General features: G+C 42.4%; 1 protein-coding gene across 1 annotated transcript in view; it reads left to right on the top strand.

The window, feature by feature from the left end:
- The window catches only part of LOC123950373 (aldehyde oxidase 4-like), a 113,765-nt gene that overhangs the window by 81,534 nt on the left and 6,837 nt on the right, over window positions 1-25,394 (top strand). Inside the window, exons 24-39 of the mRNA XM_046018192.1 lie at window positions 666-828; window positions 2,868-2,960; window positions 3,676-3,845; window positions 4,611-4,725; window positions 5,263-5,385; window positions 7,028-7,124; window positions 10,459-10,583; window positions 12,547-12,680; window positions 14,515-14,602; window positions 14,907-14,993; window positions 15,173-15,364; window positions 16,335-16,562; window positions 18,931-19,026; window positions 20,317-20,445; window positions 24,085-24,159; window positions 25,056-25,108. Of these exons, the coding sequence (XP_045874148.1) occupies window positions 666-828; window positions 2,868-2,960; window positions 3,676-3,845; window positions 4,611-4,725; window positions 5,263-5,385; window positions 7,028-7,124; window positions 10,459-10,583; window positions 12,547-12,680; window positions 14,515-14,602; window positions 14,907-14,993; window positions 15,173-15,364; window positions 16,335-16,562; window positions 18,931-19,026; window positions 20,317-20,445; window positions 24,085-24,159; window positions 25,056-25,108 (1,968 nt within the window). The remainder of the gene's footprint in view (window positions 1-665; window positions 829-2,867; window positions 2,961-3,675; window positions 3,846-4,610; window positions 4,726-5,262; window positions 5,386-7,027; window positions 7,125-10,458; window positions 10,584-12,546; window positions 12,681-14,514; window positions 14,603-14,906; window positions 14,994-15,172; window positions 15,365-16,334; window positions 16,563-18,930; window positions 19,027-20,316; window positions 20,446-24,084; window positions 24,160-25,055; window positions 25,109-25,394) is intronic.

Genomic DNA, 25,394 nt, shown 5'->3' on the forward strand with positions numbered 1-25,394 from the left:
TTTTATCACTCTCATTGTTTCTAGTGTTTGGAAAGTAAGTTTTAAAAATTCTTCTAACCAGTGCTCTTACAATAATTTTTATCCACCCATAATATTCGCTGTCGGCAGCGCAATGCAACTAAATGAAGCTTTTTTTCTCAGACACTAAAATGAGTCAATGCTGTCAAAGCATTTCTGTAGAAAACCTTTATTTGTGGAAATGTTACAACTGTCATCAATAATTGGGTCATTTGCTGGTCATTATCGTGTATGTGTGTGCCAGGCATGGCCTGTTTGCTGGGAATGCAGCAATGAACAAAACAAAGTTCCAGGTCTTGGGAAACTCTGATTTTACTACTTTGTTACCCCAGCTCTTTGAGCTAAAGTCAGCGTTCCCAGGCCATGGAGTTATAGGCAATAATAAAGAAGGGTGGTAAGGAAATAGGAAACCACCGCAGCAGATTCTAAAGAAAGCTAGTGACGTATGGGTGGGTGTTTTGTCCAGTGTAATGAAGAGGATCCTGTAAATGATGCATTCGAAGATGAATACGGGTTTTCTCCATCTTTCCTTGCTTTGTCAGTTTCGGCTGTCTTCCCTCTCCTGTGGCGTGTTTGCATTCTTTTTTTTTTTTTTTAATTTTTATAACTCCTTTTCTTTTTTTTTTAACTTTTCATTTTGCTACAAGGCCGTGGGATGACCACATGCTGAGTGATGCCTGCCGATGGGTCCTGGATGAGATTTATATTCCGCCGGCAGCCGAGGGTGGCATGGTAGAGTACAGGCGGACCCTCATCGTCAGCTTACTCTTCAAATTCTACCTCAGAGTGAGGCGAGGATTGAATAAAATGGTAAATGACTTCGCTGGGTCTCTGAGTGCCTTGATATTCTGAGCATAAGTCTGCATATGAAGGACTTCCCCCTCCCTTTTCTAATGCAGCAAGGGTATCAGGAGGGTGATGGAGCCCACAGTGTGGTGCTTCCTAGCCTCCTTCCTCCCTCTCCTTCCCGCTCCCTTCTCTTCCTGTCCTGAGCTGAGAAGGGGACAGTCTTGCTATGGCATCTGCTCTGTAGGTTGTATGACAATACTAATAGGCAATAGCAAGTTGGTCTACAGTACTGAAAAGCTTTCAGTAATTACAACATCTTTTCCTATTTTAAGAAAATTTTCTTGTTAAAACAATACCTTCTTTAATGTTTACAAAATGTGGCAAAGCCAAAAAGGAGACGAAAATCCTTCGTAATCCCATCACCCATAGCTAACTGTTACTAATATTTTAGGGTGTATCCTTCTAAGCTCTTCTTTATGGGTGTGTGTATATACATGTCGCTCGGATGCGTCTATAGAACTGTTTAGCATAGCTTGCTTGTTTCACTTAGTAACAAACAGCTTTCCGTGTCATTAAATATTCTTCATGACAAAATGACGTAATGGTTGTATGATGTGTCCATGGACAGATGAGCCATTATTTGATCTGTTCCTTATTTTTGGATATTTAGATTGGTTCTGGTTTTTTAACTTTTTTTCTTACCTGGCCTAGTTTAAAATCAGTGTTTCTCAGAACAGTTCATGACTGTCAGTGTCCCCATGATAAGTCATGAGCTGATCCAAAAATGGCAGATAAATGACTATACACACATTTCTTTTATGGGTGAAAGCTTTTCTCTGTTAATTCAGCCAGTCCTTTTTTATCATTTTTACTAACATTATTTATCATTAGCATTATCATAATATTCTATTATAGATTTTTATATACTCTTTATTTATTATATATGTTCAGTATATAGGTATATAATCTATATAACCCTAATGTTATTACATATAATTTATTAAGTATATGTCTTTTGTTTTATATTCTTATATATTATCATATATTCCCTTATAGATTATGATTATATACTCTATCTTTATAGAAAATGCAAAAACAGAGAAGCAAAGATTTTTAAAATCAGCTATAAGCCAATAATCCTACCATAAAGACGTTAACATTTGGAATACATACATATATAGTTCTCTTTTCTTTTTTTTTTTTTTTTAAGGTGTTTCCTAACCAACTTCAAGGCTGGTTTTCTTTTCTTTTTTTTTTTTTTTAATATTTTATTTATTTATTTGACAGAGAGAGATCACAAGTAAATAGAGAGGCAGGCAGAGAGAGAGAGAGAGAGGGAAGCAGGCTCCCTGCCGAGCAGAGAGCCCGATGCGGGGCTCGATCCCAGGACCCTGAGATCATGACCTGAGCCGAAGGCAGCGGCTTAACCCACTGAGCCACCCAGGCGCCCCTCTTTTTTTTTTTTTAACAAGAAAAAGGGATCATACCATACATAAACTTTCATAATCGATTTTTTTTCTTAATTATAATTCATGAGCATTTAATGTCCATAAATACACTTCTACAAAATCATTTTTAATAACTGCAAAATATTTTATCTCATGGATGTTCCATAATTTGTTTAGTCAGCTCCCTCTTACTAGATATTTAGGTTAATTCTAGTTTCCTTACTACGACGAATGATCTGTAGCTAAACGGCCTTGTAGATTAATCTTCTTCTCCTCCTTCAGTTGCTTCTTTGAGATATATGCACAGAAGACTGGCCCCGACTTGAAAACACAGCGTCCATTTGGAAGCGTACATATTTCCACCCATTCGAAAGGCGAGCTGGTCACAAAGGAAGTCTCTACTTCCTAGGAATAGCGTTCACTTTCCTGTGTGCGGGAGCAGGGAACAGTCCTGCTGCTGCCAGCCTGGGGAGCTCGAGGCTCAGGGCTGTCTCCCAGCAGATCTGGAGACTAGTATCTGGGAGAATAAATTGGATAGCCTATTTCTATGTATGTTTCTCCAAGCCAGTGACTCAAAATGTAAAGTTAAATGTGAAACAATCTTCTTCTCAGGATCCCCAGAAGTTTCCCGATATCCCAGAGAAATCCATGAGTGCTCTAGAAGATTTCCCCATAAAAACACCCCAAGGAATTCAGATGTTCCAGGTAAGTGGTTAGTGTTTTTCATTTTTTAATCTTTCAATGCATTCAGATGCATGCATTATGCATATATCTTCCTCTTTTCGATAGCTATATTTTTTATTATTTGTAAGGGTCATGTCTACCAAAGCCAGCTGACATTACCCATTGTCACACACAATTTCATAATTTGCTTGGTTTAGCTTCTTTGCTTTTACTCAGGCTTCACAAGGAATTAGATTCTTAATGTTCCTCCTCAACTATTTCAGTTTTGTTGCTTAAAATGTTCTCCTCTTCTTAGTGAATGCCTGTCTTTTCTTCAAAACCTAGGTCTACATGCACTGCTTTCTAGGAAGCCTTCCCTGCTTTAATAAAGCCGTCCTAAATCCCCCAGGAACTTGTGTGTTTTCTTTGTATTAGCTGTACAACTGTTCTTTAATGCTAAATGGAGTTGATCATGTTATTTTAATATGTGTTTGTGTATATTCTGACACCCTTACAAGCTTGTAGAATCTTCAAGGATGAGAACAGTGTCTTCCTTTTGGAGAGGTGAGGGGGTAGATTATAACCAGAATATATCTCTTACCACAGTACTCAATGGACATTTATTAACTTTGACTCACAGATATGGATATCAGTTGCCCATAGTTTTTCTTGACTTGTGAAGAAGCCAGATATACAGACCCAGTTTTCGGTGCATGAGAATGTCTACAAGTAAAACGACTGCTTTATTCATTGACAGTGCGTGGATCCCTACCAATCCCCACAAGACCCTGTCGGCCACCCAGTCATGCACCAGTCAGCCATCAAACACACTACAGGGGAGGCTGTATATAGTGATGACATGCCGCCTTTTGCCCAAGAACTCTTCCTGGCTGTAACGACCAGCACCAGAGCTCACGCAAAGATCATGTAAGGAGGGGCGCCTGGGTGGCTCAGCAGGTTAAAGCCTCTGCCTTCGGCTCAGGTCATGATCTCAGGGTCCTGGGATCGAGCCCCGCATCGGGCTCTCTGCTCAGCGGACAGCCTGCTTCCTCCTCTCTCTCTGCCTGCCTCTCTGCCTACTTGTGATCTCTGTCTGTCAAACAAATAAATAAAATCTTTAAAAAAAAAAAAAAAAGTAGATCAAAAAAAAAAAAAGATCATGTAAGGAAATAAAAGACGCTTCTTTGTATTACTGGAATGCATTCACAGTTTCACATTAAAATTGAGAACTTCTGGGGCGCCTGGGTGGCTCAGTCGGTTAAGTATCTGCTTTTGGCTCAGATCATGATCCCAGGGTTCTGGGATCAGGACCTTTTTCAGCGGGGAGCCTGCTTCTCCCTTTCTCTCTGCCTGCCACTCTCCCTGCTTGTGCTCTCCCCCTCTCTCTCTGTGTCAAATAAATAAAATCTTTAAAAGTAAATAGATAAAATCAATACCTTATTATATATTTAAATTAACTAAGAATATTCATTTCCTCTTCTGTTTGGAAATCAGTCCTTTTTTTTTAACCAGTCCTTTTTTAAACAAATTTTTGAAAGAAACTAATGCCAAGAGTCCAAACACCTGCTAAACATTGGCACTTTTCAGGATCAAAGTTTGTCCCATGATTTAGGTATGAGGTATGTTGTAGCTTTTCCCTGGGTTTTAGGAATCATTTACATTTGATATACACTTTCCAATTGTCCCTCCTAGATCAATCGATGCTTCAGAAGCCCTGGCCCTTCCAGGTGTTGTTGATGTGATAACAGCAGAGGACGTTCCAGGAGCTAATAACCATCAGGGAGAGATCCTCTATGCACAGAATGAGGTGTGTGGTTTGTATGGGACCTCTTATTCAAATGCCTGTTTCGAAAACCAAAATGACTATTGGTCACAACTCTAACATCCATGGACTCATGTTCAGATCACAAAAACAGGGAACAAAGGACTCCACATCAGTGATTCTCAAATTCTCTCTTGAATTGTGGACCCTTTTAAGATTCTGACCATAAGCCATAAGCCCTGTCAAAAATGACTTCTTAAAAAAAAATTATGAAACTATAGAAGCAATATAGGACTTTAAAAGTACCAACAGAGTTCCCGGATGACTGGATTAAAGTGTGTGATGTGGGAATGTGAGGAACACAGCTGGAGACAGTCAGAAGCCAAGTAGTTAAGTTCTGTACTCAGTTTTTGTACCCTGTAAATCCCACTCAGTCCAGTGTTTAAATTTATTCTCATAGGTAGAAAATAATCTTTCTTTTGGTCACAAGAACCCAGTGGGTAGATATAAGAGTGTGGGAACAGTAATCCCTTTTAAATAATTCTGTGTCTTAGCTACTGGTGACACGTGTCTTTTCTGCAGGTGATTTGCGTCGGTCAGATTGTTTGCACGGTGGCCGCTGACACCTATGCTCATGCAAGAGAGGCGGCTGAGAAAGTGAAGATCACTTACGAAGACATAGAACCAAGGATTATCACCATCGAGGTAGTCAGGCCACTTCACGTCTTCTAGAATGACTAGGGCCGTACACTCCCGGCAGAACACAACTGGTGGAGTCATCAAAGAGTAGCATCTGGGCTCCATCCATCCCCTGCTCGGTGTTATCTATAGTTTCAGAGTGAAGGCTCTAGCAATCTGCACCTTGAGACATAATACTGAGAATTTCCCTGCCTCGATTTCCCCTTCCTTCCTGTGACCACTTCTTCTCCCATTGCCCCTTGCCAGGGCATGTCCTCAGAATACAGGTAAGTAACCCCAGAGGAATGTCCTTATGGCCTCCATGTAAAACGAGTCAGTGGGAAAACCCAGAGCACTGGGAAACTGGCAACAGTTGTTAACATTTACTGAATTACAGTCTGGGTCCTGCACACTTCCTCCAAGCTCTGGAGACAGAAAATTCAGGTTTGAATTCTGACTCCATCTTTTAGAGGCCTCTTAATAGCAATGAAAGTTTTGGCAAGTCCTTAAATTCCCATTACTTTCTCAACTGTAGAATGGGAACTATGAAAGCACCTACATAAAATATCATTGTGAGGGTTAGATGATAAAACCCAAGTAAAATGCTTAGAACAGCACCAGGGAGACATGGAATGCATGCAGTAAATCTTTGTTATTTTTGTTTTTGTTGTTGTTGTTAGTGGGGGCATAGTGTTTTGTAGCCCATGTTTAGCAAAGCGCTGCTGAACCCACGGTCCACCTTATTAAATGTGTGTGACGGAGAGAGAGATGAATATGTGGGTACGTTAGCAGTATGAAACCAGCCAAGTAGGCTGCAGTCTTCAATATCCTCTGATTCTCCTCTGTTCTTCCCAAGGGTTGCCAAGTTCAGTCTTTCCCAGTTATCTTCTAAATGCCTTTAAGTCTGCCCCTTTCTTTCCAATCTCAGTTTCTTGTACTCCATTTCAACCTACCTACCCACCACATTAACTCTTCTAAACCTCCATGTTCACCAGGTCACTTTTCTTATATAATCATATCTCCCTCGATAAGGTTCTTAGCATAGAACTCAAGGTCTTTCATAGTCCAACCTCATTCCCCCTTTGAAGTTCATCCAGCTCCTTCCTGATAGAAAACCTGCTCCCCAGCCTGCCTGACCTTGTTCTCTTTTTGGCCCCTCAGCTTGTTTCAACCTCAAACAATTGCTTTCTGAGGTGCCCTTGACTTCAAATGATTTCCCCTCCTGCCTCTAACTGTCCTATTTCCATGCAATTCAGCACCTAATTTAGGTCACCTAGACAAGACCGTTCCTGAACATTTGCGCCTCCACCGGCCTCCTCCTGGGACTCTCTCTACCCTCTTATCCCATCCCCCACACACACCACAAAGTTGGCACCTGAATGCCCAACTGCCTCAGGTCACCCCTCAACGATCTGGGGGCGGGGGAACAATCTATGCTTGTTTCCCCCTCAGCTCTTCCTCAGCGCCTTGAACAAAACCGAGTCGCCAATGCCTGTAGTCCGTTGTATCCCAGTTCCTGCTGGCTCTCCACACTGCTCAGATTGTCTGTTGTGTCGTGTGAATATCTGAAAAAGCAAGAGCATAGCCATTTGATGGAGGATGACTGACTTATTGGGATGTGAAAAAACAAAACTTTTATTGTTTTGGTTTATTGGTTTTTCCCTTGCAGCAAGCGCTAGAGCACAATTCATTTCTTTCCATTGAAAAGAAAGTGGAGCAAGGAAATGTAGAGCAAGCCTTTAAATATGTTGATCAAATCCTTGAAGGTAAGTGGTCTTGGGCCAGAGAAGTACCTCCTCTGAAGTTGAAGACTCTAGGTTCAGTCATCTGGTTTGAGAAATACTGAAACTCCAAGGCAGAGCTCTCAACCCTGGTGTGATTTTTTAAATCAAAATTTTAAATGCACAAATAATAAGTTTACAGATTGATGAAATTTTATGTATCGGTACAAGTCTATGTAAACAGTACCCACATCAAGAAACAGAACACTTCCAGGGTGCCTGGGTGGCTCCGTTGGAAGAGCATGCAACTCTTGATCTTGGGGCTGTGAGGTGGAGCCCCACATTGGGTATAGAGATTACTTAAAAATAAAATCTTTAGAAATATATATATAGAACACTTCCAGCAGCCCAGAAAGCTTCCTCTTGCCCTCTCTCAATCAGTAGTTCTCCCAAAGCTCTTTATCACTACAGAAAATTTTACCTCTTTTGAACTTCATACAAATTGTTGCATAGATCAGTAGTTCTTTTTCATCGTTTAGGAGTATTTCGTTGTATAAATAATTTCACTATTTATCCATTCTACCACTGATGGCGACTATTTAGCTATTTTCAACTTGGTGTTATGAATAAAGTTTCTATAATATTGCACATATCTTTTGGTGAACATAAGCAGTCATTTCCATTGAAATATACCCAGGAATAGAATTGCTGAATAATAGTGTTTTTATAATTTATCTTTAGTAATTAATGTCAAACATTTAAAGAAAATTTGTTCCAGTTTGTACTCCTGTTAACATTATGAGAGTTCCATTGTTATGTTGTTATCATTAGTCTTTTTAGTTTTATCTAATCTGGTGGAGTAATATCTCATTGTGGTTTCCATTGAATTTCTATGATGACTAATGACATTGAATCCTTTTCATATTTGTATTGGCCCTTTTTAGATCCTCTTTTGTGTGATATTTGCTCAAATCTTTTGCCTGTTTTTTAATTAATTAAAAGTGATAGTTATAATAATATTGCTATAATTATTATATAACTACTTACCTAATAATTACTTGATTTACTTATAAATTCATAGAAATTTTCTGTTTTTGGTATAAGTTCTTTGTATTATAAGTATTGCACGTATCTTCTCCCAGCCTATGGGTTGTGCATTCACTGTCCTCATTATTCTTTATCATGAACAAAAGTGCTTGATTTTTAATGAAGAACAACTTGTCAGTCTTTTCTTTATGATGCCCAGTGTTGTTGAGCTGTCTTACTTGCTGAAACTCTATTGTAAGTCTTGAAATCTGAGAGTATAGTGTCCTTTTGCTAATTCTTTCTCAATATGACCTTAGCTATAATAGGTTCTTTGCATTTCCATGTACATTTATTGTCAGCTCATCAATTTTCACTAAAAATAACTTGCTGGGATTTTGGCTGGAATTGCATAGAAACAATATCAATTTAGAAACTGAAAATATTAACAGTATTAAGTTCCAATTCATGAGCAAGGTAGACCCTGCCTTTTACTTAGGTTTTCTTTAATTTCTCTCAGTAACTATAGTTTTCACCATAGAGATTTTGCATATCCTTCTTAATATTTATACCTAGTATTTGGTGTTTTGTGATGCTGTTATAAATGGTATTTATTTTTATTTCATTTTCTATTTGTGTCTAGTATATAAAAATACAATTAGCTTTTACTTAACGTTTTAATTTTTTGTTTAAATTCAATTAGCCAACATATATTACATCATTAGTTTCAGATGTAGCGTTCAGTAATTCATCAGTAGGTTCTAACACCCAGTGCTCATCACATCACGTGCTCTCTGCCACAATTAGCTTTTATATCTTGATCTTATATCTAAGAACTTTACTAAATTCACTTACTATTTTAAGAGTCTTGCAGATTCTCTTGAATTTTCTGTGTATACAAACACATCACGACAAATTTATTTATCTTTTCCAATCTTGACACTATAATTTGTTGGTTTACTTGTTTGTCTCCTTCGACTTACTGAACTGGTAAAGACCTAGTTAATATGACTTTTTTTTGTTTTTATTATTTATTTATTGGAGAGAGAGAAAAAGAGCGAGCACGAGCAGGGGGAGCTGCAGAGGGAGGCAGCCCCACCCCCCCCCAGCCCCCTGCTCGCTGATTTGAGAACCTGTTGCTGGACTCAATCCGAGGACCCTGGGATCATGACTTGAGCTGAAGGCAAACACCCAAATGACTGAGCCACCCAGGCACCTTGATTTTTTTTTCATACCGATGCTCAGATCCCACCCCATACCAATGAAATCAGAACTTTGAGTACAGGGTGAGAGCATCAGTATTTATCTAAAAGGATCCAGATGATCCTAAAGTGTATCCAGGATTGAGAAGCCACAGCTCTTTAAAGAGAATTACTTCCAGTCTTGCATAAGAGAAGATAGTAATTTTCACAGAATCTATTACCCTCTTCTAGAGAGTTGGAACAGAGAGTTCTGTAAGCTTTTCATCTTTTATGAAAACCTGGAAGAGAGCTTTTTTTTTTTTTTTTTTTTTTTTTTTTTGGGAACTTTTTGATGACTCACATTTTGTTGTCCAAAGAAATAATTTCAAGAAATCTTCTGGCTCCTGGCAAAAATAACTCCTCACTTATTTTAACAGCATAGGAATCTTTTGACCAATTTTTGTTGTTGTTGTTACTCTTAATTAAATTATAGTTGACATACATTTAAAGTAAAAATACTGAAGGATATAGTATTTTCTTTCACTTTCACGTAAAAATGTCCTCCAAATACTGAAACTAGGGCCAAATGCTTCTTCTGGTATAACCTAGAAAATGATAAGGGTACACTGAGCAAGCCAAAAATCTCAGCTAAACCAGCAGGAGCAGGCTGCCGGTTTTTAGACTTTTAGGGAAAGAAACGACCTCAGCTCTGCTATTTTAAACTTTGTGCCCTTTCATGAACTACTGATCTTCTGTGACTCAATAATCCTGACATCACCAGACTGAGGTCCATATTGTTGCTTACCCTCCGTCCCTCCCTGTTTTACAGAGGAGGAAACTGGGGTTCATAACTCAGCCAAATTCACCAAAGAGAGGGTGGTGGTGCCTGAATGTGTGGCCGGGTCCGTCTGTGGGCTCAAGTCCAGCACAACACAGACCTCACCACCCCACTCGACAGATGAGGAAACTGAGGGCAGAGAGGAAGTGAATGACCCAGGGTCATAGAGCTGGTTGTGCACAACAAGTCTTAATTAGAAAAAAAGTGGTCTAACCAAATGATATAAAGCCCAGCTCTCCATGAGCTAAAGCCACTCACTCCTCATAAACCAGATACCCCTGAGAGCACCCAGCTTCGGACTTTCAGCTAAGCATTGTCCTGTGTTTATGCCTTCCAGGTGAGGCCCATGTAGAAGGGCAGGAACATTTCTACATGGAGACACAAACTATCCTGGCTATCCCAAAACAGGAAGATAAAGAAATGGTGCTATACCTTGGAACACAGTTTCCAAGCCACGTGCAGGTAACAGGATATTTTTGGAAAATGAGACTCCAGACGTGCTGTGCTGTAAGGCCCCGCAACCAGGCACTCTGCTCCAGCGGACTTTGGATTCCTTCCACTCCTGTGGCTCAAACTCTCTGTATATTTGACATAAGCTACAGTCCAGAATGAAGAAAACAGGGCAAATATTTCCCTAAAAGGGCCGGTTTTTCAAAGAGATAGGAAAATTTTGTTACCTTCCAAAACATGGGCAAGATTTGTCTTACCCTTATATCAACTGATAGTGTAAAAGCTAATGTCAGGGAGGTCAGAGCCTTAGTATTATATTTAAATTTCCTTTGGTGGTTCATTCGTGTCACTTCTCTGTCTTAATGTTTGCATGTATTGGTGACGCAAGTTTAAAGCAATTGCGTTTCCAGTGCAGTAGCAGGTGATTTCCAGTCCTGTTCCGGTGAGATATAAGGCATTGCTGCTCCCATGCAAGTAGAGGAAATCCTCTGACATTCCCCTCTTCTGAGATGTAGAGATGTTGGTTCTAGAACAGTGTCTGGCACAGGGGGATAGTTAAACAGTTATACTGGGAGGAGGATTAATGACAAGCGTTACTGAGGGGGAAAGCTGAGGGCTTCCTGGTAGAGCAGAGTGAGTTGGTTCCTTGGGGTCCTGCAGGGGTGGATAGGCTCAGTGGGAAGAGGAAGCTATTGTTCAAGGCAAAATGAAAGTCTGAAGGGACTGATGTTGAGCTGGGACGTGTCTGTGGCCTCCACAGTTGCAGGTTTTGAAGTGGACTACAGAGGGATGAGAAGTCATGGTTTTGCCCCTAAAAAAAACTATGTGATCTCCCACAGGTTGCGGGCACCGATATCTTTTTCTATAAATTGAGGGAAGTAATAAATAATACTTCTGAGCTCTTTTGGCAGAGTGTGCAGCTCTGGGCTCCAAATGGATAAAATGTGTGTCCCAGGTCACCATTGCTTTCTATCTTCAGTACCTCCTAAGATATAATTAGTAACTTCATGAGCCATTGCCCAGGAGTAACAGGGTACAGGGTACTCACAGCCCAGAACCTGGGGCAGTATCTAAAGCAGGCCCAATAAAGAATTTGAATAGATAAAGAAAGTCTATGAATGACTAATAAGCACACGAAAAGTTACTCACAGCATTGTCACTAGGGAAATGCACACCAAAACACAGTGAGAAATCCACTCTACGTTGACTAGAATGGATGTACACAGAAGACAGTAACAAGTGTTGATGAAGATGTGGTAAATTAAAGCCTTCGTACATTGCTGATGGCGTGAAAAATGGCACAGGCTGGAAAATAGCATGGCAGTTTCTAAGGATATTAAATATAGTGACTGCATAACCTAACAATTCCACGACTAGGTATCTGCCCGAAAGAATTGAAATCATCTGCCCACACAAAAATTTATACATGAGTGTTCATAGCAGCATTGTTTACAATAGCCAAAAGTGTAAACAATCCAAATGCCCATCAATTGATGAATGGGGAAACAGAATATGGCATATCCATACAGTGGAATAAAGTTCAGCCATAAAAAGGAATGAAGTACCGTCACATGCTACAACAGGGACATGTTTTCAACAACCTTGAAAACATTACACCCAGGGAAAGAAGCCAGTCACAAAAGACCACGTATTGTAGGTTTACGTTTATATGAAATGTTTCAAACAGGTAAATCTAGGGAGACAGAAAGTAGATGAGTTGCCTAGTGCTGGGGGCTGGAGGAAGATAAGGAGAGACTGCTCGGTAGATCCAGGGTTTCCTTGGGGACGTTTAAATATTCTAAAATTAGATTATGGTGATGGCTGCACGACTCTGAAGATTCTAAGTCAACAGAACTAAGTATGTTCTAAGTAAATGTTTACGACATATCTTCGCCTAGGCAGAGGGGAAGTACGCAGATGAGGGAATAAAATACCAAATGGCATTTACGCGGCTTCTGGGACTTACCTCTTGCAGGAATTTGTGGCTGCAGCATTAAATGTTCCAAGAAGTAGAATTGCCTGCCACATGAAAAGGACCGGAGGAGGGTTTGGAGGAAAAGTGACCAAGCCTGCTCTGCTAGGAGCCGTCAGTGCCGTGGCCGCCAACAAGTAAGAGTCCCGGTAGCCGCCATTAATGCCCGCAATCCCGGTGGTGCAGAGACCATCGTGTCCTTCCGGCTCTGCACCCCAGCTTCCATCCCGCGGGTCACAGCCCTTCATCTCCAAAGGTGGGGTTAGCGTGTGGGTGAAGGAACGCTGGACCTGAGCCAGAGATCTCTGTTCTAGCCCTACTCGTGAACTGCCCGTCACTCACAAGGTCACCTTGACAAGCCACCTCAGTTTCATCACCCATAAACTGGGGAAAATAGTATCTACCTGTCTTGTAAGATTATTGTGTAAAATAGATGTAATCACTGTATGTCTTGACTCAGACATAACCATGTATTACTTCCTTATTGACTTTAATTCTTTAAAATGTTTATGTTTTAAGTTATTAAAATAAATCAAGCTGAGGTTGCCTGAGCGGAAGGAGGGTCAAAACCCTAACCATACAAAGGATTTGTTTTGTATGAAATAACCCAGGCTCTGCTGCTCCTGGGAGTGTTCACTTCGCCTCTGCATCTTCCAGATGGAATCACCAGACAGGAATAGCCGTGACTTTTGTGAACGTTACAACTACTAACCCTCTAAATTTTTAAGACAAGCTAAACTTATCCTAGGCTACTACTACAAAAAGAAAAACCGTGAACACCTTAGCTAGCTCATTGGCACTTTTCTTTTTTAAATCTTTTTTTTTTTAATAAAGATTTTATTTATTTATTTGACAGACAGATTACAAGCAGGCAGAGAGGCAGAGAGAGAGAGGAAGAGAAGCAGGCTCCCTGCTGAGCAGAGATTCCCAATGCGGGGCTTGATCCCAGGACCCTGGGATCATGACCTGAGCCGAAGGCAGAGGCTTTAACACACTGAGCCACCCAGGTGCCCCTCATTGGCACTTTCAAAGAATAGAAAAGGCTATCTTATACGTATGGGTGTGCAGGCACTGGGAACATTCCTTCAGAAGCGAGAGGAGTCCTCGATGGACATTTTAGGAACAAGGAGCCTGGATGAAAAGGAGCCTGACAGAGCTAAAGAGAGCGTTGGCTCCCAACCTTTCCAGCCTCAGTATTCCCCATGGCAGTCAGTTTAATGCCCTTTTAATATCCCAAAATAAATTAATAACAATATAACCTGTTTATATACATAATTGCAAAATAATCATACAATGCCTTAATTTTTTTTAATTTAAACTTTATTTTATTTTTTCAGTGTTCCAGGATTCATTGTTTATGCACCACCCCCAGTGCTCCATGCAATACATGCTCTCCACGATACCCACCACCAGGCTCACCCGACACCCCACACCCCTCCCTCTCCCAAACCCTCAGTTTGTTTCTCAGAGTCCACAGTCTCTCATGGTTTCTCTCTCCCTCTGGTTTCCCCCAACTCCCTTCTCCCCTCCTTCTCCCAGTGTCCTCCACGTTATTCCTTATGCTCCACAAGACAGTGAAACCTATGATAATTGACTCTCTCTGCTCGACTTATTTCACTCAGCATAATCTCCAGTCCCACCCATGTTGATACAAAAGTTGGGTATTCATCCTTTCTGATGGACTTACAGTGTCTTAATGTTATTAAAAAAAAAATAAAGGAAAGTAACTTATAACAAAATAATGTAGCATTTTGATAGATAAATTCTCAGACATGACTAAACCAGGATAATAATAGTAATCGTGGGGTTTTTTTTGTTTTAATGTCCCCAGAACTTCTGAAATGTTGTTTAAAGCACGTGACTGCCTCCACTGAAAGCCACTAAGCCCGATTATCTCAAACCCCCTTCCCCACCTCTTTGTTTCTACAATTTATCAATCATCCGTCATATTGACAGAGTCATTTCCTATAGGACTGGCCGCCCAATCCGGTTTATTCTAGAGCGTGGTGATGACATGCTGATAACTGCTGGCCGCCACCCACTCCTCGGAAAATACAAAGTGAGTGAGATCAAAAATTTTAGGAAACTGCCTAAAACATTGTTCGGTGGTGACCAACCAACCGATAGGAAAGCCAATTACGAAATTCCAAACCACTGGAGAGGAATATGTGGATGCTGCCTACAACCGACCAGAACTTTCTGTTGGGATCCTAGTCAACTTGGGCATCAGCCTCAGCGTCCCTCTGGTGACTGTCACATCGAACCATGTTCATAAGTTAGGTAGACTGACAACTGTGATCACATGTGTTTGTGTACTGACATGGTTGGATTGAGAAAGTGGTTTTACTTATATCACTCTGCAGATTGGATTCATGAACAACGGTGTGATCAAAGCTGCAGACGTTGAATATTATATCAATGGTGGATGCACTCCTGACGAGTCTGAGTCGGTAAGAAATACGCCTTTCCCAGAGGCTACCGGTTGAGCTGTATGTGTAATGCTTTATTTGCATGAGTATTTGTCATACAAAGTAGATGAATTCTGTGAAGGGTTCTAGTTAGAGATATAATTTGGTTAAGTGGTTTTGAATATTTGATAGATGCGAAGTTTTATTTTGCTTTAATTCAGGTAATGGAGTACATTGTGCTGAAATCCGACAACGCATATCATATTCCTAATTTCCGGTGCCGGGGTAGGCCCTGCAAAACAAACTTGCCATCCAACACGGCCTTCCGAGGATACGGCTTCCCCGAGGCTGCCGTGGTAGCGGAAGCTTACATAACTGCTGTGGCGTCTCGGTGTGACTTAGCCCCTGAAGAGGTAACAAGTCAGAACCCCCTAACGAAACAGCATTGGTTCAGATATGTATGGAGAACCTGCATATGACATTACAGCCACTTCTAAGTAGATTCTGAGAGATAAAGTACACCATCTGTGTATCAGTTCGCTTTGGATATGTAACAAGTCAACCACACAGCGTAATGGGCTGAAATAACAGAAAGTATTTCTTCTGGTTCTCAGGTCAGCTGGGTAGCTCTTCTGGTCTGAGCCAGCTCAACAGGAGTTTTATGGTCTAAGACAGCTTCATTTACGTGTCTGGTGGTCACGGGGCTGATGAGGGGATATCTCAGCTGAGAAGGGTCATATCCGCTTCGCAGAGTCTCATCCTCCAGCAGGCCAGCCCAAATTAGTTCTCATGATGGCGGTCACAGAGTTCCCAGGAGTGGCAGGAATGTGGCAAGCCTGCGAGTGTCCACCTGTATGAATATGTATCAGCCCATGGGCCAGAGCAAGTCACATGGCCAATCCAGAGTCAGGCTGACACCACCTAGAGCGTGAATACAGAGAAGGAAATGACTGCCATTTGTGTAGGCATTCTACCACAGCTCCAGATTCTGAGGAGCTGATCTGAATAGTTAGGAATAAGGAAAGGTTGTGTAGGAGAAGAATAATTCCGAGTGAGTAGTATTTTGTCTCACCACTAACACACTGGTGGCTAGGCTCACAGTAGTTGGGACCTGCTCTTTCTCAGGGTTGTGGTGATGTTAACTGAGATAAGACACTTCGCCTACAGCCTAGAGCAGGTGGAGTGCTTATCAGTATTTTCTGTTGTTATTGTGGTTGCTGTTGTTGTGATATTATACATGTACACTTGTACTTGCATATCTGCAGCCACTTAAATGGTTTCTTTTTGTAAAAAGACTTTCTTCTTGTCAGGTATATCACAAAAACCCATACTCAACTAACGGAATAAGCATATACCCTTAAAATCCATTCTGTTGTCTTTCAGGTTAAAGAAATAAACATGTATAAGAGAATTAGCAAAACAACCTACAAGCAGACATTTGATCCAGAGCCCTTGCGAAGATGCTGGAAAGAATGTCTGGAGAAATCTTCATTCTCTGCTAGAAAACTGGCTGCGGAGGAATTTAACAAAAAGAACTACTGGAAGAAGAGGGGGCTTGCCGCGATCCCCATAAAGTTTACTGTTGGGTTCCCTGTGGGCTACTACAGTCAGGTGAGTTTGAGAGAGATGCCTGTCTTCTCACCAGAAGCCCTTTCCACGTGACTGGCTGGCTGAAGACGGCAATCTTGTGCAACTAGGGATTGGCCCCCTATGGGCAGAAAGAAGAAACAAGGGCAGATTCCTACAGCAGGGAACAAAGTGGGTTTAGGCAAACACGGGACCACAGGTATCAGGGCAGATCGCGTGCGACGCGGTACCAGGGCTTAGAAAGCGATCAACGCAGAGTCTAGCTCGAGGGGTCTGAACTCAGGCAGGGCCCCAAATAGGAGCATTGGGGTATGGGGTCTAATTTTAAACCCATGAGAGAACTGGGAGAAATAAGAGGATCTCTTTTTCTCTTTCCTAAATTCTCAGTGAGAACAGTGGGGTCGTTTGAAGACAGAGCTTTCAAAAACACATTGAGAACAGTCAGAGCCACCCGATTCATGCGGGGACTTGGAGTTACTCTGTGAAAGCTCGGTGACTGCTGTGCTTTGTTTTCGTTTAACCTTGAACAGTGTTTCATGGGGTTCTGCTTCTGATTCGGTCTTATTTTTTTGCTTCTATCCCCATCAACCTCTGAAATGTTCCCTTAACAAAGCCATGCCAAGGATGGAATAGAGGCCCTGTTCATGGAATGAAGGTCTCTCACCAGATTGCCTTCCGGGCACACCCTTCCTTGGCGTCCACTAACAAGGCAGAAAGCCAAAGGAGAAGGTGACCGGGGAAGGCCAGGAACGCTGCACCTCTTGGAGCAGCTGCTGTCTTTCCCCCAGGGATGCTGCTCAAGCTAGAATAACACGCAAAACCCCCTTTAAAGGAAAAAAATTTCTGTGGACTCTCAGTGATCACTTACATTATTTATTTTGTTGTTATTTAACTGTGAGTAATCTCAAAACAAGGAATAAGCTTCTTATAGCTCTCACGCCTTTATCAGATACAAACAAAATTGGAGATTAACTAAAAATAGTATTAGAGATGCCAGTAAGATAATAGTAACATGAACTTACTGTGGAGGAATACGCGGCTTCTTGAAAACGAACTCCTCGCTCACAAAATGATGGTAGTTCCGGCTGCTGCTGCTGTACAAGGCAATTTGAAACCTTTATCCTCAATGTCTACGTAGGGTGTGCTGACACACGGTCCCACCTCTCGTCTCTAACATGCCCCATGTCAGCCCTACTTGGTGGCTGCACAGTCCTCAACATAAAATCTGACTATGGCCTGTGGCCATACTCACTGTTACATGGCGATCTGTTACTCTCGTTAGATTATCATAAAGTGAAAACACGAAGTTTAGAAGTTCTTGTAGAGAATTTGGCAGTCCTGAGAATACAGTCCCAGACTCAGGAGACCGGCAGAGCTCAATTAGTTGGTATTTTCAGTGCTTGCTGGCGGAGGCACAGCATGAGCACGGGGTCAGGGTCCCAAGAGGGCACCTGCAGGATGCTGAGCACGTGCACCAGCCTGAGAGAGGAATTGCTATAAAGAAAAATTCCAGCAACTTGCAAACCACCTAACACAGGCCAACTTCTTCTCTCTCCTACGGCCTGGACCCTTCAGCCACTTGCACGGGCTGTGGATTCTTCCACTGAAACCTCAGCCCCAGAGAAAGACAACAGCAGCGAGTTTGAAGGAGACAGCCTGGCATAGGTGTGGAGGACATGGGGGCTCAAGTTAGGAGCTGTGGGTGTCAATCCTGACTCCGTCACAAACTAAGCACCTGGGTTTGGCCATTGTCCTCCTCCCCAGGCTTCTGTTCATTCCCCCATGCGCAAAGTGAAGAATTTGGATGAAATCGGTGGATCCCAAACCTGGCCAATCATCAAAATCACCCGGGAGCTTAAAAAAATGGATGCTTAGGCTCCGCTTCCCAACTTCTCACTGAGTTGGAATTTCCAGAATGAGACCCATACCTTTTCCCTGCCATAATCCTGAAGGTCAGCAGCATTTGGAAACCGTTAAAACATCTCAAGGGTCTTCCAGCTCCTCTAGTATCCAAGGCCATTTGTGCCTGGATATGTACCCATACAGGTTCTATTTGCTTTAAAGTTAATTTCCATGTCCTGGAGAGAAGAATGAACTATCGTACAAGTTGGGGCCGTGGAGTGGCCTCAAAGCAATCCCATAAGGTCCCCAGAAAGCCAAAGACCAGTAGGAGGGGAGATGAGCCCCCAGTCCTACATGGACATGGATGGTTTTCCAGTCTGGGGTTTATTGACAGGGGTGGTCTATCGCCTCCTGTAAAGGCTTTCTTCTCCAGGATAACCAGTGAGAGATTGGCTCAATAAAGCAAAACTGTTCATCTGGCAACCTTGGCTAAATTCTCGGCAACATTGGGCCTCATCATTTTCCAAAATGATGTAACTATTTCCCCCAGGCTGCTGCTCTAGTCCACATCTATCTTGATGGCTCCGTCCTGGTGACTCATGGTGGCTGTGAAATGGGACAAGGCCTTCACACCAAAATTATTCAGGTGAGATAAGTGTCCATCATCTCCACTGTGGCAAAGTATAGCGCCTTGAGGTCAGCTTAGAGGTTTTGTTCCTGTTGAGCAGGAGAAATACCATCCCGCTACATGTACGGATCCACTGTAAGACTCATCTTGGTTTCAGCAATGCAGACTGCAGGGGGTTGAAGGAAGCAAATGTCAGAACTGAGGAAATATGTGATATTATTCTTCCTGAACAAAAAGAGTCAGGTCTTCTGAAAAATGTGATTCCGGTTTTCAAAGACAATATACTTTTCAGCTTTGTGGCACCTGCTCAAAGCAGTGCTGTGTTAATTCAGATCTTCAATTAAAAATGGATGTGTTTAAAAGGATAAGAAATTACGTTCGTAGAATTCACAATCTACTTAGGAACTCCACATGAATGGCTATTTCAGAAAGAAGTGTTCCTAATACTTTTTAAAGAGCAAGAGATTATTTGTAATGGGAAATTTTTCCTTTTTTTAATATTAAATAAGATACTTGAATCAAATTGTGGGAGCAGGTATTGTGGGAGAGAGTGGGGGAAACAAAGCTTCTCTCCTAATGAGAAATAGAGAGAAGATACTTTCCTTAAGGAAATAATACTCTTTAGTAGAGTACTTGGAATTAGGAAATTATAAAAATCTGCACGACCTTCTTTGAACATATTTTGCTTCTTCATAACAAAATCCTTATACCTGCAAAATGTCCCACAGAAGAACCATAATCTACTAAATTATCTAAATCACAAGAAGAGGGGCGCCTGGGTGGCTCAGTGGATTAAGCCGCTGCCTTCGGCTCAGGTCATGATCTCAGGGTCCTGGGATCGAGCCCCGCGTCGGGCTCTCTGCTCAGCGGGGAGCCTGCTTCCCCCTCTCTCTGCCTGCCTCTCTGCCTACTTGTGATCTCTCTCTCTGTCAAATAAATAAAATAAAATCTTAAAAAAATAAAAAATAATAAAAAATAAATAAATCACAAGAAGATGAAGGTAAAACAGTAAGACCGGGCCCCGGCCTTGCCTGCTGCATGTGTCCTACTAAAGCAGGTGTCCCAGAGTGACCGCACTGCCACATGGCTGTTATGAAAGTGGGATAAAAAGCAAAGCACAGAAAGATGCTTTGGTTGCTTCAAACTCATAATCTCCATACGAAACCCAAGATGCTGTCTTAAATGTTTGTCCCAATAGGACCATGAGGTTTTATACTCAGTTCAAAACAAGAACTAGAAAGTTTTTAATTTGGGGGGGAGGGGTGCTTAAAGTCAATGGAACAAAGACTATTCTTCTGCTTCGGACAGGTGGCCAGTCGAGAACTGAACATCCCGCAGTCGTACATACACCTGTCCGAAACAAGCACCGTCACAGTGCCCAATGCTAGCTTCACGGCAGCGTCGATGGGAGCAGACATCAACGGGAAGGCTGTGCAGGTGACTTTTCCTTCAGTTCTCAGTCACCCAGTGACAGTGCTGGAGGAGACTTCGTCCTGCCCCTCCTTTTATGGAAGACAAAGCTGAGTCCAGGAGAAGTCAAGCGGGTGGCTGCAGATCGTTCATCACGTGCAGAGCCAGGACTCCAAGTCCGGTTTTCTGAGGCTCCCATCTGGTTCTCTTTCTGCTGTCCTGGGCTTTTTTTCATAATTAATGTTTGGTTGCATGTGAAACCTGCCAACTTCAGCAATCTGCCTTTGTGTTAGATGAGAGAATGCCAGCCCACCAGCTCTCACCCCAGCACACCACAGAAATGCAGAGTAATCGCGTTACTAATGGGGCATCCTCATTCCAGGAAGGCTTGACTTATTTTTTTAACCTCTCTAAGGATCAGTTTCCTCTTCTGCAAAACTTCACCCAAATACCACCCATCTCATAGAATCACTGGGTAGCTTGCAGAGATCATGCAACAAAGCCATCACACCACCTCCCTTCTCCCCACACTCCAACCTCCAGAAAACCACGGATTGACCATTTGTCACCCACAAAAGGCAAACACCTAGATATAAAGAGAAAATTTCAGCCTGTTGAATATGCCCTTGTATCGTGTGAACCATGGATTCCCAAAGTATGTTCCTTGGAACAGAGGTCCCATGACATTCTCAGTGGAGAAAACAGATTCTGTAGTCAACAAGTTTGGGAAATGTTATGTACTACATCCCACTCATAGAGGCTTATGCTGCATATTAGCATGATAAATGCTCTGACAAGTCCTGCAATGTAGAAACATCTTTAACTTTGTTTCACCAAGTTTTTCCCAAGCTTGCTTAGCCATGAAAACATTTTCATTAATAAAACCCCTCCTAATATCTATAGAATCAGCACCCAAGAAAAACGGTCTGGGAAATTCTAATTTGGTTAAAACATGTAGGTGACTGAGTCCATTTTTCACCTTTCATCTAAATTCTAGTTGCCTTGCAAGCACAGGTGGCACAAAGACACGCAGTGCATGGCCAGGCATAGTCTCAGCCATTGATAAAGCAGACATACTTAAAAAAAGAAACTAAATGCTTTTAGAAACATTTTTGTATTTTATAATGAAGAATCATCATTTAAAAGTCATAAATTTGTATGACTTCTTCACACTTATTTTATTGATCCCACATTGATTTAATGGATATTGACGTGCTACCACGTGCTAGGTAGTATACGCCGTAAGTGAATCAGGACAAAGTCCAAAGAGCCTGCTCTCACGGAGCTTACATTCAAGCAGAAAATAAATCAATCACTCCTTGAGCCGGGTCATGAGCACAGCAAGGAAAGAAGCTGGGCAGGTTATTTGGGAGCAGAAGGAGCTAGCTTTCTATGCACGAGAAGCTGCAGCAGGCCGGGGGGACTGGAGCAGAGACTACAAAAGGGAGCAAGGTAGAACAGGGAAGAAAGAGCAGAGAAGTGAGGTTGGGGTATAAATGTTTGTTTTGTTTTGTTTTAGATTTTATTTTTATTTATTTGACAGACAGAGATCACAAGTAGGCAGAGAGGCAGGCAGAGAGAGAAGGGGAGGCAGGCTCCCTGCTGAGCAGAGAGCCCAATGCGGGGCTCCATCCCAGGATCCTGGGATCATGACCTGAGCCGAAGGTAGAGGCTTTAACCCACTGGGCCACCCAGGCGCCCTAAAAGTTTATTCTTGAAGCTGGATAAGGGGGGGGGATAGTGTACTATTCTCTCTACTTTTATGTATTTTAGTATTTTCTATAATGCAAAAACTGGAAAATTTTCTATCTGGCATTTAGAGTTTCAATAAAGGGAGGTGACCCTACCAAACAATGTAGGTTGAAAGAATTCTCCGTACAAAGAAAGGAGTTCAGGAGGTCGCAAAAGAGTGAAATTGTCCTCTGCGATGTCTCACTCACTCTCTCTCTCTTTTTTTTTTTTTTAACTCCCTCTAGAGCCTTCCCTATTCCCTTAGCCTTAGTGCCTGCCCGGCCGTTGCCCCAGAAGGACTTATTGTGAGCCCCTGTGCTCCCTCCGTCAGGACTCACGGCCTAGCCCACAGCTAAGTGCTCTGTGTGGAAGGAAGGCATGTCCACAGAGGATCTGGCCACTCCTGCTGTTCATGCCTGGCCTGGGACAGGCCTCGCAGGAGGCTGTGGTGGCGGTTCCTCACTCTGTTAACCAGAGGCTTTTGTAAGTGGTCTCCTGGAGGACGGCGACTTCCACGACGGCTGTCAGACTGCTGAGTGTAAAGCTATGTATAGGAGTACAAGGTCAGGACATGATTAGGAGAAGAATACATGATATTTGGGCAGGTAGGAATCCTGTGACTTGGGCTGCCTCGGATGTGGCCCTCTTTTGGAAGGCCCCCATTTGTAATAAGGTCAGTGAGAGAAAGCTGAATGAACCAGCAAAGTGATTTATGAAAACAGGGGTCTCTGCGGCATCTGGGTGGCTCAGGTGATTAGGCAGCTGACTCTTTGCTCAGGTCATGATCTCAGGGTCCTGGGATCAAGCTCTGTGTCTGGCTCCCAGCTCAGTGGGGAGTCTGCTTCAGGATTCTCTTTCCCTCTGCCCCTCCCCACACTCGCTCACTCATTCTCTTTCTAAAATAAATAAATTAAAAATAAAAAAGAAAGAAAGAAAGCAAGGATCTCCCTAACACATGAGAAGCCAGAAACCATTTCCCAGAGAGGGGATGATAGAAAAGAAAGAGCACAAACTAAGAGAGGGCATGAGAGGTGATCTGAGTTTGAGCTGAGTACGTAAGTGCAGACATGAACAGATCCGTGTTTGAATTAGGGGTAGAAGTCAAGTTGAGGTCCACTGATCTCAGGAGTCATCAGGTTTAATCTCAAGGTTCCAAGATTTCACCTCAATCCTTCTTATTTTCATTTCACTGGTAATGTTTTAAAGATTTAAAAGGACATTTTACATCATCAGAAGGACCACTCTGTAAGTGGAGTGTTGCCAGAAGATCTCTCTGCCCACATTCGGGAACGAGAAGTAAACTTTGTGTTAAGGCAACAACAAACGAGCAGAGATGGACTTCAGAGGTAAACGCTGTTTTCTTCTTGCCCAGTAAAAAGCCGATGATGTCAAGGTCAAGGTATAAGGCGCAGATGAAAATCTCGGGCAATTTATGTAAGAAGAATGGAGAGAAAATTACTCTGTTGGCAGGCAAGCAGCAGCACATTGAACCCTCCGCACGTGGGGGGAGCAGCCGAGCTGGCCCCATTCCAAGCAGCAACTTAGCTTCAGAGAAGCAATATCATCAGCCAACTAAATTAATGTTGTTATTTTGGATTTTATTGGTGTGTAGATTGGCTTGTGTGCTTTGTCATTGTGTGTTAGCTTTGAGGTACAAAAGAGCTCTAACTCTAAGGAGACTCAACTGACTTTATGTTAGCATATATTAAAACAAAATTATAATAAAAATAATGGGCATCAACTCCGTAGGATCCACATGAATATTTGTTTCCTTCAAGGGGGTTCCCTACATTACTCAACTTTAAGAACCCCTGCCTGGAGGACTCGCAAGCAGGCTCACAAAACTGACGGATTCCATTTGAATTGATTTGAATATTTAACGTTTTGCTGTTTCCTGTGCCTTTTATTTCTGTCATTTCAAATATTTATTTTTAGAATGCCTGCCAAATTCTTATGGCCCGTCTTCAGCCAATCATCAGGAAAAACCCTACAGGAAGATGGGAGGACTGGGTGAGTGTTTCCTTCCTTATCCCTGCCAGGAAAAGACAGATACGTACATGCAGACGGGCGACGGCCCTAAATGCCTGGGCTGATGGGTGCTGCCCGTTCAAGAAACAAAGCATTTACTAACATTTATTAACATTAACATTTATTAACATTTACTTCTGCTTTTCTGAAAAAGCAAAGCCATGTCTGGATTCACTGAAACTTGATTTTATTTCAGAGCCTGATTTCTCACAGAGAATGCTCTAAAGTAAAACACACCGTAGGGTTACTGTCCCAGCTCTGTCACTGCTAGCTCTGGGAGACGAGTTCACCCTCAGTGCCTCAGGACCTTGGTTTTCTCTCCAGAGCAACAGAGATGATAGCAGTCCTACTATCAAAGGATTACTCTATTTTTAATAATTATTATTATTTCTATTACCATTAGTATGCTTATTCCCAGCCCTACCCAGGTCACTCTAGGAGGGAAGCTGACATACTGTACTAAGTGACAGTCAGTGAAATTATTTGGGGAAAAAAGCAGAGTAAAAGTACGTACATATATAGACATGAACATGCACGTAGAAACGTGTATATGTACATATCTGTGTAGACACTTACATACAAAAGTGTGTGAATATGGTCTAGCCCCCTCCTTAATTTAAAAAGCCAAAAGGGGTTAAAAAATGACTTTAAAAAATAAACTTTACACTGTCCAACCCAAACCGATAGAGGGTGTCAGGGCGTAGCTAGCAGCTGCCCATACACATCTGTCTGGAAAAGCATGGCCCATGGCTTGTACGAGATGCACGTCTCAACTGAGGTGAATGCGGGTAGAAAGCTTGTTCCAAACAGGAGGAGGAAGGTACTTTTTATTAGTTTCCCTAAATTTATATCTCTTTGTAACCAATCATCTCTTCCAGATTACAAAAGCCTTCACAGAATGCATCAGTCTCTCAGCTACTGGATATTTCAAGTAAAGCACATTTTACTTTGGGTTGGGTTTACTTTGGGTTGGGTTTGGGGCAGAGACGGTGCACATTCAGCAGTGAGGACAGGTGCCCGGAGAGCCCGGGGGGCCCTGCGGTGTGCCCGCTGTCGGCCCTCAGTGCTGGCTCACCGCGGGGAGGCCCAGGGCTTCCACGAGGAAGGCCGCCACAGCTATTTACACACGCCGGGACCCATTCCAGTAACCGCCTGCTGGAGGATCGGGCCCAGACACCGCGGGCCTTTTCCCCAGGGTCTGCGGCGGACGCATAACA

Source organism: Meles meles, chromosome 9 (assembly GCF_922984935.1).
Source record: "Meles meles chromosome 9, mMelMel3.1 paternal haplotype, whole genome shotgun sequence".
Lineage (NCBI taxonomy): Eukaryota > Metazoa > Chordata > Mammalia > Carnivora > Mustelidae > Meles > Meles meles.